The sequence below is a fragment of the Natator depressus genome, chromosome 5 (assembly GCF_965152275.1).
Source record: "Natator depressus isolate rNatDep1 chromosome 5, rNatDep2.hap1, whole genome shotgun sequence".
In the NCBI taxonomy this organism is placed as follows: domain Eukaryota; kingdom Metazoa; phylum Chordata; order Testudines; family Cheloniidae; genus Natator; species Natator depressus.
Window position 1 is genome coordinate 55,035,639 of NC_134238.1, and position 14,156 is coordinate 55,049,794.

The window sequence follows — 14,156 nt, forward strand, 5'->3', positions numbered from 1 at the left end:
CAAAATCTTTGTTCCCAAAAGCAAGCAAATGCTTCCATTGAGATGATTTCAGAAGCAAATCAATTTCCCTCTTTCTGGAGGTGCTGATTTTTTCAAAAAGCTTTGCTTGCATAGTGTATGCCAGAAGTGCTCACTACAAATCATAACTAAATTTAGGGGGAGAAACTGCAAATCTCCCTCTTGATATGTCCCGATCTTAAGTCCCACGAGTAATGGAGTGTTTCATGTAAGCCGCTTATATTCATCTTTTGGTTGGTTCTTTTGGTTTCTGTTCTGTGAGCATTTCCTTTCTTAATTGTGCTAAGGTCTACAGATCTATTACATTTGTCCTTCCTCCTGCTTCTGGCTGTGGGGCAGGAGCAATCTTGTCAATCACTGGCAACAGAGGATTGCTCTGCCTGCTGAAGTTCCCTTCACTGGAGACAATTTCCACAGCTAGGATAATTTAGCTCTGCTTTCCTAAATTACAGATTGTGTAAACTATAGTTTGAGGAAAAGGCATGACAGCTTCTGCTACAGAATGTGAGAAATTTTCCCTAATGAAAACAAACCTACATCTTCGTATGGTAATTTCTATGTTTGCTCTGGATGCCAAATTATCTCCAGGGCAGACTGGATCTTTGGACTTTACTTACTCAAAGAAAGGAATTTTTCAGGTGAGAACAGAAATTTTCCTATATGTCATTGTGCTAAAGTCTACAGATCCATTACAATGGGATTTTCACAGTAATGTGCTTCAAGATTGGGAAGTGGGATCATCTTTTAAATATGGACATCCAAAATAGGTTATATTATATATTGTCCATCTCCTCCTGGACACTAGGTCCGGAGAAGACTTATTCCAATAAATGGCATTGGCTAAAAGATTGGATTGACCATTAAGTAGAACGTGGGTGAATGTATGTATTGATGGCCACGTAGCTACCTAGCAGATCTCAACCCAGGAGACATGCCTTCTCTGTCCAGAGATTCAGTGCTGCGAAGGACTGGCTTTTTATGCTTGACAGAAGGAAAAATATTTCTTGAATTTACTTTTGTAAATGAATGTTATGACAGTGGTGAGGACTATTTGTCTGAATTAAAAGCACAATACTGAATCTCCTCCAAGAAAGCTCCTGACTTCAAAACTCATCTGATTGGAGATAGTAGCTATCGGAGGTTTAATGTTAATGGATAGGAAGTATGATACCTCCTGCAGAGTTTCAGTCTGGACAGTTCTGTAATGAGAATGAGGTTTCATGCTCTGTGACCTTGTTGGATTGTTGCCTTAAGGAAGCATTTAATTTTGGGATTTGTTACACACAATAAAACCCCCTTCCTTTTCTTGAGCATGCTAATTGCATTATAATACAGCAACTTGACCTTTTTGCTTGGATACTTTCATATACCCACATCAAGGCCCTTCTGGAGGAACTAAAGGTCATGTTTCACTGGTTTAACACAGTAACTAAACTGCAGACTTTGCATCAGCCAGTAGAATAGAATACGTTCTATTTGTTGCTTTTTTTTTTTTTTAAGGTCAGTGGGAGTGATATGTGCTTCATCCAGGTATCCATTCTGAATCTGTCTGGAGCTGGGTGGATAATTGGTGTTGCAATTACAGACCCTTGTGAAATAGACCTGATTAACCTAGCACTGGACCTTCTGGCATCTGAGGGTCATAGCCTCTTCAACCAGAAAGTCATAAAGAACATCACTTCTGTTTTCTCCTTCCTATCTTTGGTATGATACTGTGGAGCAGTAGAAAACGTTGGAAATCATATGGCAGATACCTTGCCCAGCTTTACAAAAGAGGTCATTCACCATCTTGCATCCAAGGTCCTGACACGTGGAGAGGGCACAGTGTACTTTACAGCTGTTTTCAGATGCAAAGAGGTCAATCGCCAGCCCACCAAATTGATTTATGAGTGAGGGTACTTCTGGATACAGGTTCCACTTTGCTCAATCCAACTTCTGCCATGTAAGCTTTGGTTCATCTCCCCTTTGATGGGCAGTGCACATAGAGATAGGCAACTTTCTTCTGCCCAGGAGAGGATAAATTTATTTTCATTTCTGGGGTAGGTCTGTGATCCTGTTCTTCCTAGTTTGTTTATGACATGTTGAATGTCACAGTCAGAACAAATCTGTTATGCATGAAAGGAGCAGTGCTCCAAGACCTCAGTGAATCATTGTGTTCCAGCTGATGGATGCTGTGCACTCTCTCTGGTATCTATTCCCTGGTCTTAATTGAGACTTGAATGAGCCCCCTTCATTATCTCCAGTTGGCATCTGAGGATCACTTTGTATGGCTCTCTAACGTTCAACTAAATTTGATTCTCTGCACTCAGTCGAGGGGGAATGGAGAATATAATTGGAATTGGCTGTCTGCCAGCAGATGTGATCGGGTAAGATTTGGAGGGGATAACAGGTCTTACTGGATACGTTTCTCATACACCAGGTTCCAATAAGAATTTAATTTTTGTTTCTGTGACTTTTCCTTTATGGCCAGTTTCAGTTCTTCTTCTTCTTCTTCTTCTATCCTTATACCTGCTAGAATTCATCCTCATCTTAGGTCTGCGATGGATTTCCCTGGCACCATGTGTCTGTCTTTATCATGAATTCAAAATACTCCAGAAATTGAATCAGAGTGTCTTTCAGCTCTCTCTGTACATAGTCCTGATCAGAAAAAATGCCCATGATGAGATGAAAGTGAATTTTCTTTTTCCTTTAAGCCACTATTAATACAACTATGATCCTGCAAGAGACACTGATTCTGGAGTGGGAGAGGGAAGCTGCCATCCCTATATAAAATGGAAGAATTTTATGTGGGATACTAAAAAGGGAAGTGACAATAAACCTCCTGTGGGAACTTATTCAGATGTTTCAGAAAGAGCCCTGCTGTTTGTTCCTTATTGTCTCAGGCCAGGAATAGAATGTGGAACCAGTTGCTTAGCTTTGATCTGACATGGATGATGGATAGGAATGTTGTGGCATTTCCCTAGGTTGCTTGAGATTGGAAATGGGACAAAAATCGTCTTGTGATTCTTGCAGAACTCCATAATGTACCCACTTCTCAACAATGTCTAGTGACCTCATTTTGACCAAAGTTATAGGTAGCCATTTTGCTCCCAAATTGAAAGCCCAGCTGGGGGCCTAGCAACTGAGAGCAGCTACTGTCTTCTCCTCAGTACACTTACTCTGACTACCACTTGTGGAGTGATATTGTCTCTTGTTTTACTTCAGGACTGCTTCAACTTGTTATATGACCAGTATTCATTTCTATAGCATTGGCAAGAGCCAGGATTGTAAATCAACTTTTCCAGTGATGCTAAATACCCTCAGCTTTCCATAAAGTTCCCATTGTATCACGAAGAGAGCTAGGAACTGATTGCCTTATGATCTGACTTCAGGGACCAGAATCCCACATATCTACTTGAGGTAGATTGGTATCCCACTGTCTTTTTGAGGTTTAAGCTGTTAGTCTATGAAATTTTTACCGCTGAGTGGGACCATGCTTACAGTATTGTCCATCCATGTTATCATTGTTCCTGAAAGCTTGGGAGGAACTTAGTGTATCAAATGAAGGTTCTTTTGTTTGTTTTGTTTTTGTTTTTGTTTTCTGTTTGGTTTTGAGGCCACTTATTTTCATGCCCAAAGAAGAGGCTGGATTGATGCCTGCCTGTGAAGGAGACTCTCTCATGTAAAAACCTGTCCTCTGAGAAACACTGAGTCCCTGATTACCAGGGAAAATAGTCACTTTCACCTTCAATAGTGACACCAGGTTGAATTTGGACAGGTATGCACTGAGGAACTTTCTGTCCTTATAAAACGGAGGCCAGGGGTATAGAAAGAAAAAAGTGGTCAGCCAAGAGGCTCCTAATTGTCTGATTGTTTTTCTGCATATGGGTTGCTGTCTCTCTTGTCATTGCACAGGTAGCTGCTGGAGGAGAAAGTAAAGCTAGTTGAGGCATAGTAACCTGCTGTAGAAGCTGGGAAAAGTATCATGGACCTAAGGCATGGTGACCCACAGCAGCAGCTGGAAACAATAGCCCAATTGTTAGGGTATGGGCAACTTGCAGTGGCAGTTGGCGGCAACAGCTGAATAGTTTACTTATCTTTTAGGTGTGGCTGAAAATCCCAATCCCTCTATTGTATCTTTCCAGGGAGCATGAGGCCTGGCTTGCTGAGGCTGCTCCTGCATCTTGCTCAGCAGAGTCAGCCTCACTAACATACCTAGCTCCTTTTCTGCCCAGGGGAGGAGACTAAGTGACCCTATCTAGACTGGGCTGAAGGGTGGAGTAAATTGGACATAGCCATCTGAGCTCCCAAGTGAGACACTCACGAAGGGGATGAAGCAGAAAATACAAAACTTTCTTTTTTGCCTTTGGCTTTCCTGCTCTAGCTCACTCCCTAGAGGCACCAGCCACTGCAAATGCCACTGGGGGGACAGTCTCTCCAAAGGCAAATGCAACAGCTGAGAATTAGACATATTATTGAGCTAATCATTAGTCACTTTACAATAAAGTTTGGAATTTCTCTCAGGAAAGCTCTGCAGCAGAGAGGTCTGGCTGAGTTCCTGGGGGCGCCAAAAACAATGGAGGAATCTTGTGGGGAGGGATAGCTCAGTGGTTTGAGCATTGGCCTGCTAAACCCAGGGTGAAGGGGCCATTTAGGGATCTGGGGCAAAAATTGGGGATTGGTCCTGCTTTGAGCAGGGAGTTGGACTAGATGACCTCCTGAGGTCCCTTCAAACCCTGATATTCTATGATTCAAGGAATGGGACAGTCTTCTGTTGCGAGCAACTGACAGTTCTGATTCAGTTCCCAAACTGCAAACGGTCTGAAATACCATTGTAATGGATCTGTGGACCGTAACACGTTGAAGAATGATATCAAGCTGTTTTGACCTTTTTAATACACCCTTGTTTTAACACAAGAAAGTACTTTGAAATTTAACCATTATTAAAAGGAAAAAAACAAGATATTTAGTCCCCAGATATGAAACATTTCTTATTGCTGTTGTGTATTGTGGGTATTGCCTGGAATATGTTTCAAAACTGAATAATTCCAAACATATAGCACAGCCAGCATATGCCTACAGGCAAACTCTATATGAATACATCTGGAGTACAAAGACTGCAATAGCAAATTAAAGTTATTTAATGTTGTTCAGACTGGAGTAGCAACTAGAGAATTTAAGGCATAAATAGAAAGTGAACCCAACCCATTCTGAAATTATGTGCAAAGTCATAGGCTCCACAAACTATTGACTATTTATTGTAAGTAGGTATGTATGATTAAATTGCTATCTATTTATTCTAATGATACTTTTTAAATTTTAGGAGCCCTACATGGAGGGAGTAAATCCATTTATCAAGAGTAACAAACATCGCATGATCATGTTTTTAGATGAACTTGGGGTAAGAGTGTTATAAATTTTACAATCTGTGCGAGAAGTTGTATAGATTTATACCTATCAAAGAATAATGTAGTAACAAATCTTAAAGGTTCTCGTTAAATACCTCTGAAATCCAGCAACTTCTGAGTATTGTCTCAAACGCCCTGGTTAAAGGGTATATTGTTAACTTAAAACTTATCTTTAAGGTCTCAATATTCAGAGACCATGTAGATCACTGATCTTAGCTTAGTGTGCCATGCCAACGTATGCTGTACAGATATCTGACCCACAATAGAACACCACTGCAGACATGAATTGAAGCAGGCAGATCTTTTTTCTTTACAATATTGCAAAGATTTACCAAAAACAACATCTTGCAAAACCATATATTAAAAAATAAATACTCTTGCCGGTAGGCTGGCAGCGTGGATCCATTGTGGAGGTTAGCACGTCTGACCCTAATAGAAGAAAAAAAGTTGAATGTTAAAAAGCTGAATGCTTGTCTTAACCTGCCTACTTAAGACAATCTATGCATTATTCTAAATTTCAAGGTTTAAAGAGAATTGAGATTTACCAATCACTTTAAATCAAACCGTGTAACTTAATACAATGCAAATGCTAGAACAGGAGTAGCAGTGCATATAAGACGTTACTTTTCAGGAATCTCAGTTTTAGAGGATTGATTCAGGAAACCATAAAAAATGTGCCTAACTGCTTTGCTGAATAGGGATGCTGTCATGAATCAGAACCTAAATAAGTAACTTTGGAAGATACTTCTTACTAGTTTTTTGATACATAGTCAATAGAAATTGCTGTTTACAAGGGATACTCAGGTTGCTGTGTAGTAAGTCACATTACAATTAAGGGCAAATATTTGTTTTTAAATACTAGGTTACTTTATATGTCTAAAGACTTGGAACCTCTTGATTTTCAATAAATAATTTTAATATGTACATATACATTTGAATCATTGATTATTATTTTAATGGTATCTGATTACTGTATATCTGGTCCATTACTATATTCATTAACATGCCCGTTAATTTCTGCTTTCCCATTTTTGCTGTTGCTGTCTTCAAATTTAGAAAATTAAATAAATGGATTCATCATCTCTAGCTTCAGGGGAAGAGGTACAAAGGATGAAAATGCCACCCAGAGAATCCCTTGCTAGCCAATTCAAAGAGGTAGCATAGATTGCAACACCAGATCATTTTCCTTTCAGCTGAAAGAGAAATTGATGCATTAGTGATCAGCAACACTGGAGTGGCCATTCCAGTTAAGTACAGGGGTTGCAATATAGAAGTAGGCTCTAACTACATTCAAATACCTTTTTAAAAGCAAAATAATAATAATGGTGGAGTGGGAGTGAATAATTGGTATCAGAGCATGGCTGACTGAGAATAATATGATGAATGTAATGATGTAACTGCCTGCAGTATTGAAAGTAATGTGTTACACAATACAGTTGATTAGTGGAGAGAAGTGTCATGGAACTTCCTTTGCTATTTTATGAATACTTATGAATTCTAAACACACTTTTATAATTCTTGTTAAAGAATGTACCTGAACTTCCAGACACTACAGAACACTCTAGAACTGACTTGTCTCGTGATCTAGCAGCCTTACATGAGATTTGTGTGGCACATTCAGATGAGCTTCGGACACTCAGTAATGAGCGAGGCGTAATGCAGGTAAGAGTTGTTATAGCAGAAAACCCTCATCTCAGATAGTTGACATTTTTTACAGTAAGCATTGATGCAAATTTAATAATACTTATTTGATACTTCTGTACTAAGCAGTTAAGATAAATAGCTTCAGACAGGTTACTTCATCAGTATAATGTTATGAGGATGAGGTAGCTCTAAAGGTAAATATTATTCTGTTCATAAGTTTCTCACTCAAAATGGCTAGAAGTGCTCTGTAGCAAAACCAAAAAGTCTTTTAAGTGCCTAGAAGAGGCCTGCTTACCAGAAACCAGTTTTCCCTCTCTGATAGGTTCTGTGGGCTACCGGTATGGTATATGTTTTTTGCTCTTTAGAAAAGTGAATGTTTTATGTTATCTTTTCAACCACTATTTCACTTCAGTTTTTTGGTTTGCATTAATTTTGAAAGCAAAAGTTGTAAGCTTTTCTTTTCCAGTAAGAAAACTCTCTGAGCCTTCAAGAATTGTTCTGCTTAAACTTTATAATATAATATAAATTATAATAATTAGGGCTGTCAATTAATACCAGTTAACTCACGTGATTAAAAAAAATTAATCACAATTAAAAAAATTAATCGCGATTAATCGCAGTTTTAATCACACTGTTAAACAATAGAATACCAATTGAAATTTATTAAATATTTTGGATGTTTTGCACTGATAAAATGATAAAAGAAACAGTATTTTGCAGTTCACCTCATACAAGTATTGTAGTGCAATCTCTTTGTCATGAAAGTGCAACCTGCACTCCAAAAAAAAAAAAAACAATGTAAAACTTCAGAGCCTACAAGTCCACTCAGTCCTACTTCTTGTTCATCCAATCGCTGAGACAAACAAGTTTGTTCACATTTACAGGAGATAATGCTGCCCTCTTCTTATTTACAATGTCACCAGAAAGTGAGAACAAGCATTTGCATGGCACTTCTGTAGGTATTTATGTGCCAGAAATGCACCTTCATGCTTCGGCCACCACTCCAGAGGACATGCTTCCATGCTGATGACACTCATTAAAAAAAATTATGCGTTAATTAAATTTGTGACTGAATTCTTTGGGGGAGAATTGTATGTCCCCTGCTCTATTTTTAGACACATTCTGCCGTATATTTCAAGTTATAGCAGTCTCGGATGATGACCCAGCACATGTTGTTCATTTTAAGAACAATTTCACAAAACACAAAGAAAGTACCAATGTGAGATTTCTAGAGATAGCTACAGCACTTGACCCAAGGTTTAAGAATCTGAAGTGCCTTCCAAAATCTGAGAGGGGCAGTGTGTGGAGCATGCTTTCAGAATTCTTAAAAGAGCAGCACTCCAATGCAGAAACTACAGAACTCAAACCACCAAAAAAGAAAATCAACCTTCTGCTCGTGGCATCTGACTCAAATAATAAAAATGAACATGTGTCAGTCCACACTGCTTTGAATTGTTATCGAGCAGAACCCGTCATCAGCATGGACAAATGTCCAATGGAATGGTGGTTGAAGCATGAAGGGACATATGAATCTTTAGCGCATCTGGCACGTGAATATCTTGCGATGCCGGCTACAACAGTGCCACGAGAACACCTGTTCTCACTTTCAGGTGACATTGTAAACAAGAAGCGGGCAGCATTATCTCCTGCAAATGTAAACAAACTCGTTTGTGTGAGCAATTGGCTGAACAAGAAGTAGGACTGAGTGGACTTGAAGGCTCTAAAATTTTACATTGTTTTATTTTTGAATGCAGGGGTTTTTTGTACATAATTCTACATTTGTTCAACTTTCATGATAAAGAGATTGCACTACAGTATTTTATTAGGTGAATTGAAGAATACAATTTCTTTTGTTTTTTTCCAGTGCAAATACTTGTAATAAAAAATAAATATAAAGTGAGCATTGTACGCTTTGTATTCTGTGTTGTAATTGAAATCAATATTTTTGAAAATGTAGAAAACATCCAAAAATATTTAAATGGTATTCTATTATTGTTTAATAGTGCGATTAATTGTGATTAATTTTTTTAATCACTTGACGGCCCTAATAATAATATAATTAAATATAATATTCATTTTAACTTTCACTGCCCTGAGCAGTGTCAAATTTCCACAGATGATAAGTAGTATTCGTCTTTGGATTACTAAGTGCAAAAAGCAGTCTTTTTATTATTGGAGTTCCCCCACTAGGCAATTCTAGTTACTACACTGTATGAAACAAGTATTGCTGGCTGCTATAGTGGAGTGTACAGACAAGCATAATTTAATTAGTCCAAGTACTGTCTTCTCATGTCCTATATAAGCTGTTTGTGAAAGACAACTGGAAAATACTTCACTTCCATGCCACCAGTTCAAATCCAGTCCTGGTTAAAACCAAATTTCAGTGGCCTATGAGAAAAGTCAGTCAATCCACTATATTGACTAACATGTATAGCCAGCTGTGACCGGGGTCCCAGAGAGTGACACTGAAGTTACAAAGCTGCAAAGAATGGGGCAGACAATCCCCAAAGCTTGTGGATAGTTCAATACTTAAATTTACCAAACCAGCACAAAACAGCTCTGTAATACCTTACTGGTTACCCAGAAGCCAACAACACAGTTTCCTTAAAGCAACCCAGCCTTAGGCCTCCACCCAGACACCCAAGTTAAATATGATGAGGATTACTGAAAATCTTATTTATCATATAAGAAAGTTCTACCAATCCCAAAGGATTGGACACATTACCTCTCAGGTTAATGAATACTTCAGATCTTACCCAAATACACCCTTACAGCCAACATGTATTAAAAAAAGAGAGTATTGGTTAAAAGATCAATTTCCATACAGACATGAGTACTGTTCTGAGATCAGATTCATAGTCGAGATGGTGAGCTTTGTAGTTGCAAAGAGTTCTTTCAGAATTAGTCCATAGGTTATAGTCCAATGGCCATATTCAGGATGATCCAGATAGGACTCACTGACAGAACAAGAAGCGATGGTCTGAAGTTGCAGTGGGGGAGGTCTAGGTTGGATATTAGGAAACACTATTTCACTAGGAGGGTGGTGATGCACTGGAATGGGTTACCTAAGGAGGTGGTGGAATCTCTATCATGAGAGGTTTTTAAGGCCCGGCTTGACAAAGCCTTGGCTGGGATGATTTAGTTGGTGTTTGTCCTGCTCTGAGCAGGGGATTGAACTAGATGACCTCCTGAGGTCTCTTCCAACCCTAATATTCTATGATTCTATGACTGGAGATCTCAGTCTTATGACTTAAGCTTCCCCTGCATGAAGCATCAAGCAGATCTGAGATAAAAGGATCAGGACCCAAGGGGTTTTTATACCGTTTCAGGCCTTCTCTCGACAGCTCGGAGTCCTTAGGCGAACAATAGGCAATCATGGAGACTTTGAAGTAGACCTATTTCCTAAGCATCACCGATAATTAGCGACACGGATTAACATAAGGCAATTTATACGTTGGGCAGTTTGTCACAAATTTTAGAGAGACATGTAGACAATGACATTATTTCGCCCAAGATTTATCTAAATGTTAATATTCTCTTTTGATCTCTGAGCAATAGCTATGGTGACAGACAGGAACTGTCTGTTTACATCGCTAACATCTAACAAGATATAAGTAAACATATACAATTAGTATCACCTCTAATTCGCTAACAATACAGGTTTGCATGTCGAAGTTCTAGCCTATCTAACATGGAATGGCCCTAATTATCATTTGCATACTTTTCTAACATATCTCTAAAGGTTAGCTCTGGGTCATTTATTCTGCAGGATGTTTAAGCCTTTCTGGCCATGCGTTACACTTTGAATAAGATTCATTGCAATTATATAACAGTGGTAGCAACAGTGATTTGCGTGGTCATTCTCTAATCAGATAACATCACACCAGCTAATTAACTATACTTGCAGTTTGGTGTTCATAATGTTCAATAGACCAAACCTCAGCCAAATGTATCATCAAAAGACAAAGCAGTATGGTTAGGGCCCTACCAAATCCACAGCTGTGAAAACGTATCACGGACCGTGAAATCTGATCTCCCACCATGAAATCTGGTCTTTTGTGTGCTTTTACCCTGTACTATACAGATTTCACGGGGGAGACCAGTGTTTCTCAAATTGGGGGTCCTGACCCAAAAGGGAGTTGCGGGGGGGGGGGGGGTCACAAGATTATTTTAGGGGGGCGGCCCTTACTTCTGCACTGCCTTCAGAGCTGGGTGGCCGGAGAGTGGCAGCTGCTGACCAAGGGTCCAGCTCTGAAGGCAGCAGAGGAGAAGTAAGGGTGGCAATACCACACCAGGCCATCCTTACTTCTGCACTGCTGCTGGTGGCGGCTCTGTCTTCAGAGCCGGGCTCCTAGCCAGCAGCCACTGCTCTCTAGCTGCCCAACTCCGAAGATCGAGCCACTGCCAGCAGCAGTGCAGAGGTAAGGGTAGCAGTACCGCAACCCCCCACGCACACACAGTAACCTTGTGTTGCAACCCCCCCACACAACTCCTTATTGGGTCAGAACCCCTACAATTACAACACCATGAAATTTGAGATTTAAATAGCTGAAATAATAAAATTTATGATTTTTAAAATCCTATGACTGTGAAATTGACCACAATGGACGGTGAATTTGGTAGGGCCCTGAATATGGTATAGGAAAGAAAGTAATACATCACTAGTCCTTCTCAGAAAGTGAATTCGTGTAGTGTGTTCAGTTCACCTTACACAGAAGATATGCTTCCCAAATGCCTACCTTAAACCAGCCATCTTTTATAGTATGGCTGTTTGCGAGTTGCAGAGCACTGTTCATGTCACTTAAAGTTTAACTAGCCAGCTTGTGCCAGCGTTGTCTTTGGTGCCTTCCTGTACTTCCCATCTTTTGTTTGAAATATTAAATTCCAAATGTTAAGGGGCATAAAGATGGTCCTTAATACAAACCATCCATACATTTTACATTATTTCCTTGTACCTCATTGTACCTTTGTTTCACATAATGCTCATCATCCATCTATTTTTTGACATTTTTGTATTTTCCTAAGCCAATTGCTGAGCTATACTTGCCCAGGGCATTGTGGGATATATGCCTTAGCACAAGTGAGCAAGAATAAGCAGTACAATTTAATATTGCTAACCAAGACACACACATTATATTAATGCCATGCTCATAATAGCTATTAATATGGTGTGTGGGTGTGTATATAATGTATATGCTTTGGCTAACAATTATTGCAATAATCATCAGTGAAAGTCTTGACGAAGGAAAAGACAAGGGTCAAACTAGTAAGGCAGGATAGGGGAAGCTTTCATTAAAATGGCGCGTGTGTGTGTGTGTGTACGTGTGTGGCTATAGACAAGGGGACAGGGTTGTCCGTTTGACACCTGTTCTTGAACACTACTTTAAGCAGCATAAAATAAACTAAAACACCTTTTTGGAAAGAATCTGAAGTATCTGAGGGTTGTGGATGTGCTATCGTAGCTTTTTTGATATGTTTGTATTCCTGGAAGTGAAGTTTAGTTCCTTTAAGGAAAATTTTCTGAACCCCTATTTCTGGTGGGGAAGGAAAAGACCTGGCACTTGAGAACCACAGTGTGAGGCAGTTAAGTGCTACAGGCCACTTTCTGCCATAGTAACCTAAAATTCTGTCCTGAAAAGTGAATATGTAAAAATTGCATCTTTTCTGCATAACTGCTCCAGTGGCATCTGGTTATTTTAGTAACTAAATTCAGTCTTTACTTCTGTTAGCCCTGTGGAGCCAACCCCCAAAATAGTAAACTGTATTCTGTCCTTTATGTGCATTGTCCATAGATTTGTTTCAGTTGCCTGTCCAAATTCTGTTCTTATCTGTGAAGTAACTAAGAACTCATCTTGGCGTAAATAATCCTTTTCACTGATGTTTGAGGAGAGAACTCGACTTGACTTTTATATCCCAGCTTAAGTTTGTAATTTTTTTTAAAAATTAAACATTTTAAATTTAGACCGTTGGTGTATTTCTCTCTCTACATCAAATGTTATTTTTACAGTCACTTTTCAGATCAGAACATTGCTTTAAAGACCAGTGAGTCAGATCAGTTATTTCATTTTAATTTAAACTGTGTAATGGAAAGCTGTGCACACGGATGTATAAAAGCAAGTCTCATGAAGAAGTTTACATAGAGAATTAGAAAACGTATCAAGAAAATTTGGTTTCCTGATGTGATATTTTCCTAATTATTTGTGCATAATATTACTATTACTGACTTTATTTCTACAGCATGTCCTGAAGAAGCTTCTAGCTATTACAGAACTGCTTCAGCAAAAACAAAATCAGTATTCAGTGTCTAATAACATCAGGTAGCAGCCTTCTACCTAGACTTCTGCATGGATCCAGCATGCCCAACATGGCAGCTCACATCAATATCACTTCCTTCTTGCTCTTGCCAAAAATAGCACACCTTTTTTCACATTCCCAGTGATGTGTGAACTATGCAAAAAGAAAACAGAGATTCTGTTGGTGAATGTTTCTACCAGCAGATAAATTTTAAGCTATCTGTGCAGGATGTATGCACTTTTTTCCACATGGAACCAATTTTCACAACCTCTGAGCCTTGGTGTACAGATCACCTTCCACAAAGAAAATGCTGTGACTGTGTCTGGAACTTTAAAAGTTATTTTCAACATGTTGCCAAAGTTTTGCTGTCTGTTGGAAAAGAATTTATAGTCAACTGACAAGGAACGAAACACATTGTTTTGACAGCTAAGTATAACTGGATTGAAAACATTTCTTACTGTAATTTGACTGGTTACAATTATGACTTTGACTGTTCAACCACTTTAATTTGTATTTACAGTTTCAAGAATTTGACATTATCGTAGGAACAATCTTTTGCTGTACACTTTTTATACCATGCTGTTTCTCTTGCTGGAATTATGTTGAAAGAGAATATGCAGAATGGGTCTCGTCAGCTTTATTTTTTAATGTGCCACTGATTCTGTCTGTTTGAATAATTCTTCCATCAAGGATTGTATATCCAGATAAATCACAATGCTTTTGTAAAATGTTTACAACAGTAAATAATTTGAACTCAATAAATTTATTGATCATTGTATCAGACATGCATGCATTCATTAAACCATTTTATAA

General features: G+C 38.8%; 1 protein-coding gene across 2 annotated transcripts in view; it reads left to right on the forward strand.

Moving 5' to 3' along the window:
- Positions 1-14,156, forward strand: part of RASA1 (RAS p21 protein activator 1) — a 125,968-nt gene extending 111,812 nt beyond the window's left edge. The window contains exons 23-25 of one of the 2 annotated variants that reach the window (XM_074952822.1): positions 5,321-5,398; positions 6,933-7,067; positions 13,287-14,156. In XM_074952822.1, the coding sequence (XP_074808923.1) occupies positions 5,321-5,398; positions 6,933-7,067; positions 13,287-13,370 (297 nt within the window). In that variant the 3' untranslated portion in view covers positions 13,371-14,156. The remainder of the gene's footprint in view (positions 1-5,320; positions 5,399-6,932; positions 7,068-13,286) is intronic. The other variant, XM_074952824.1, reaches the window with a different exon arrangement.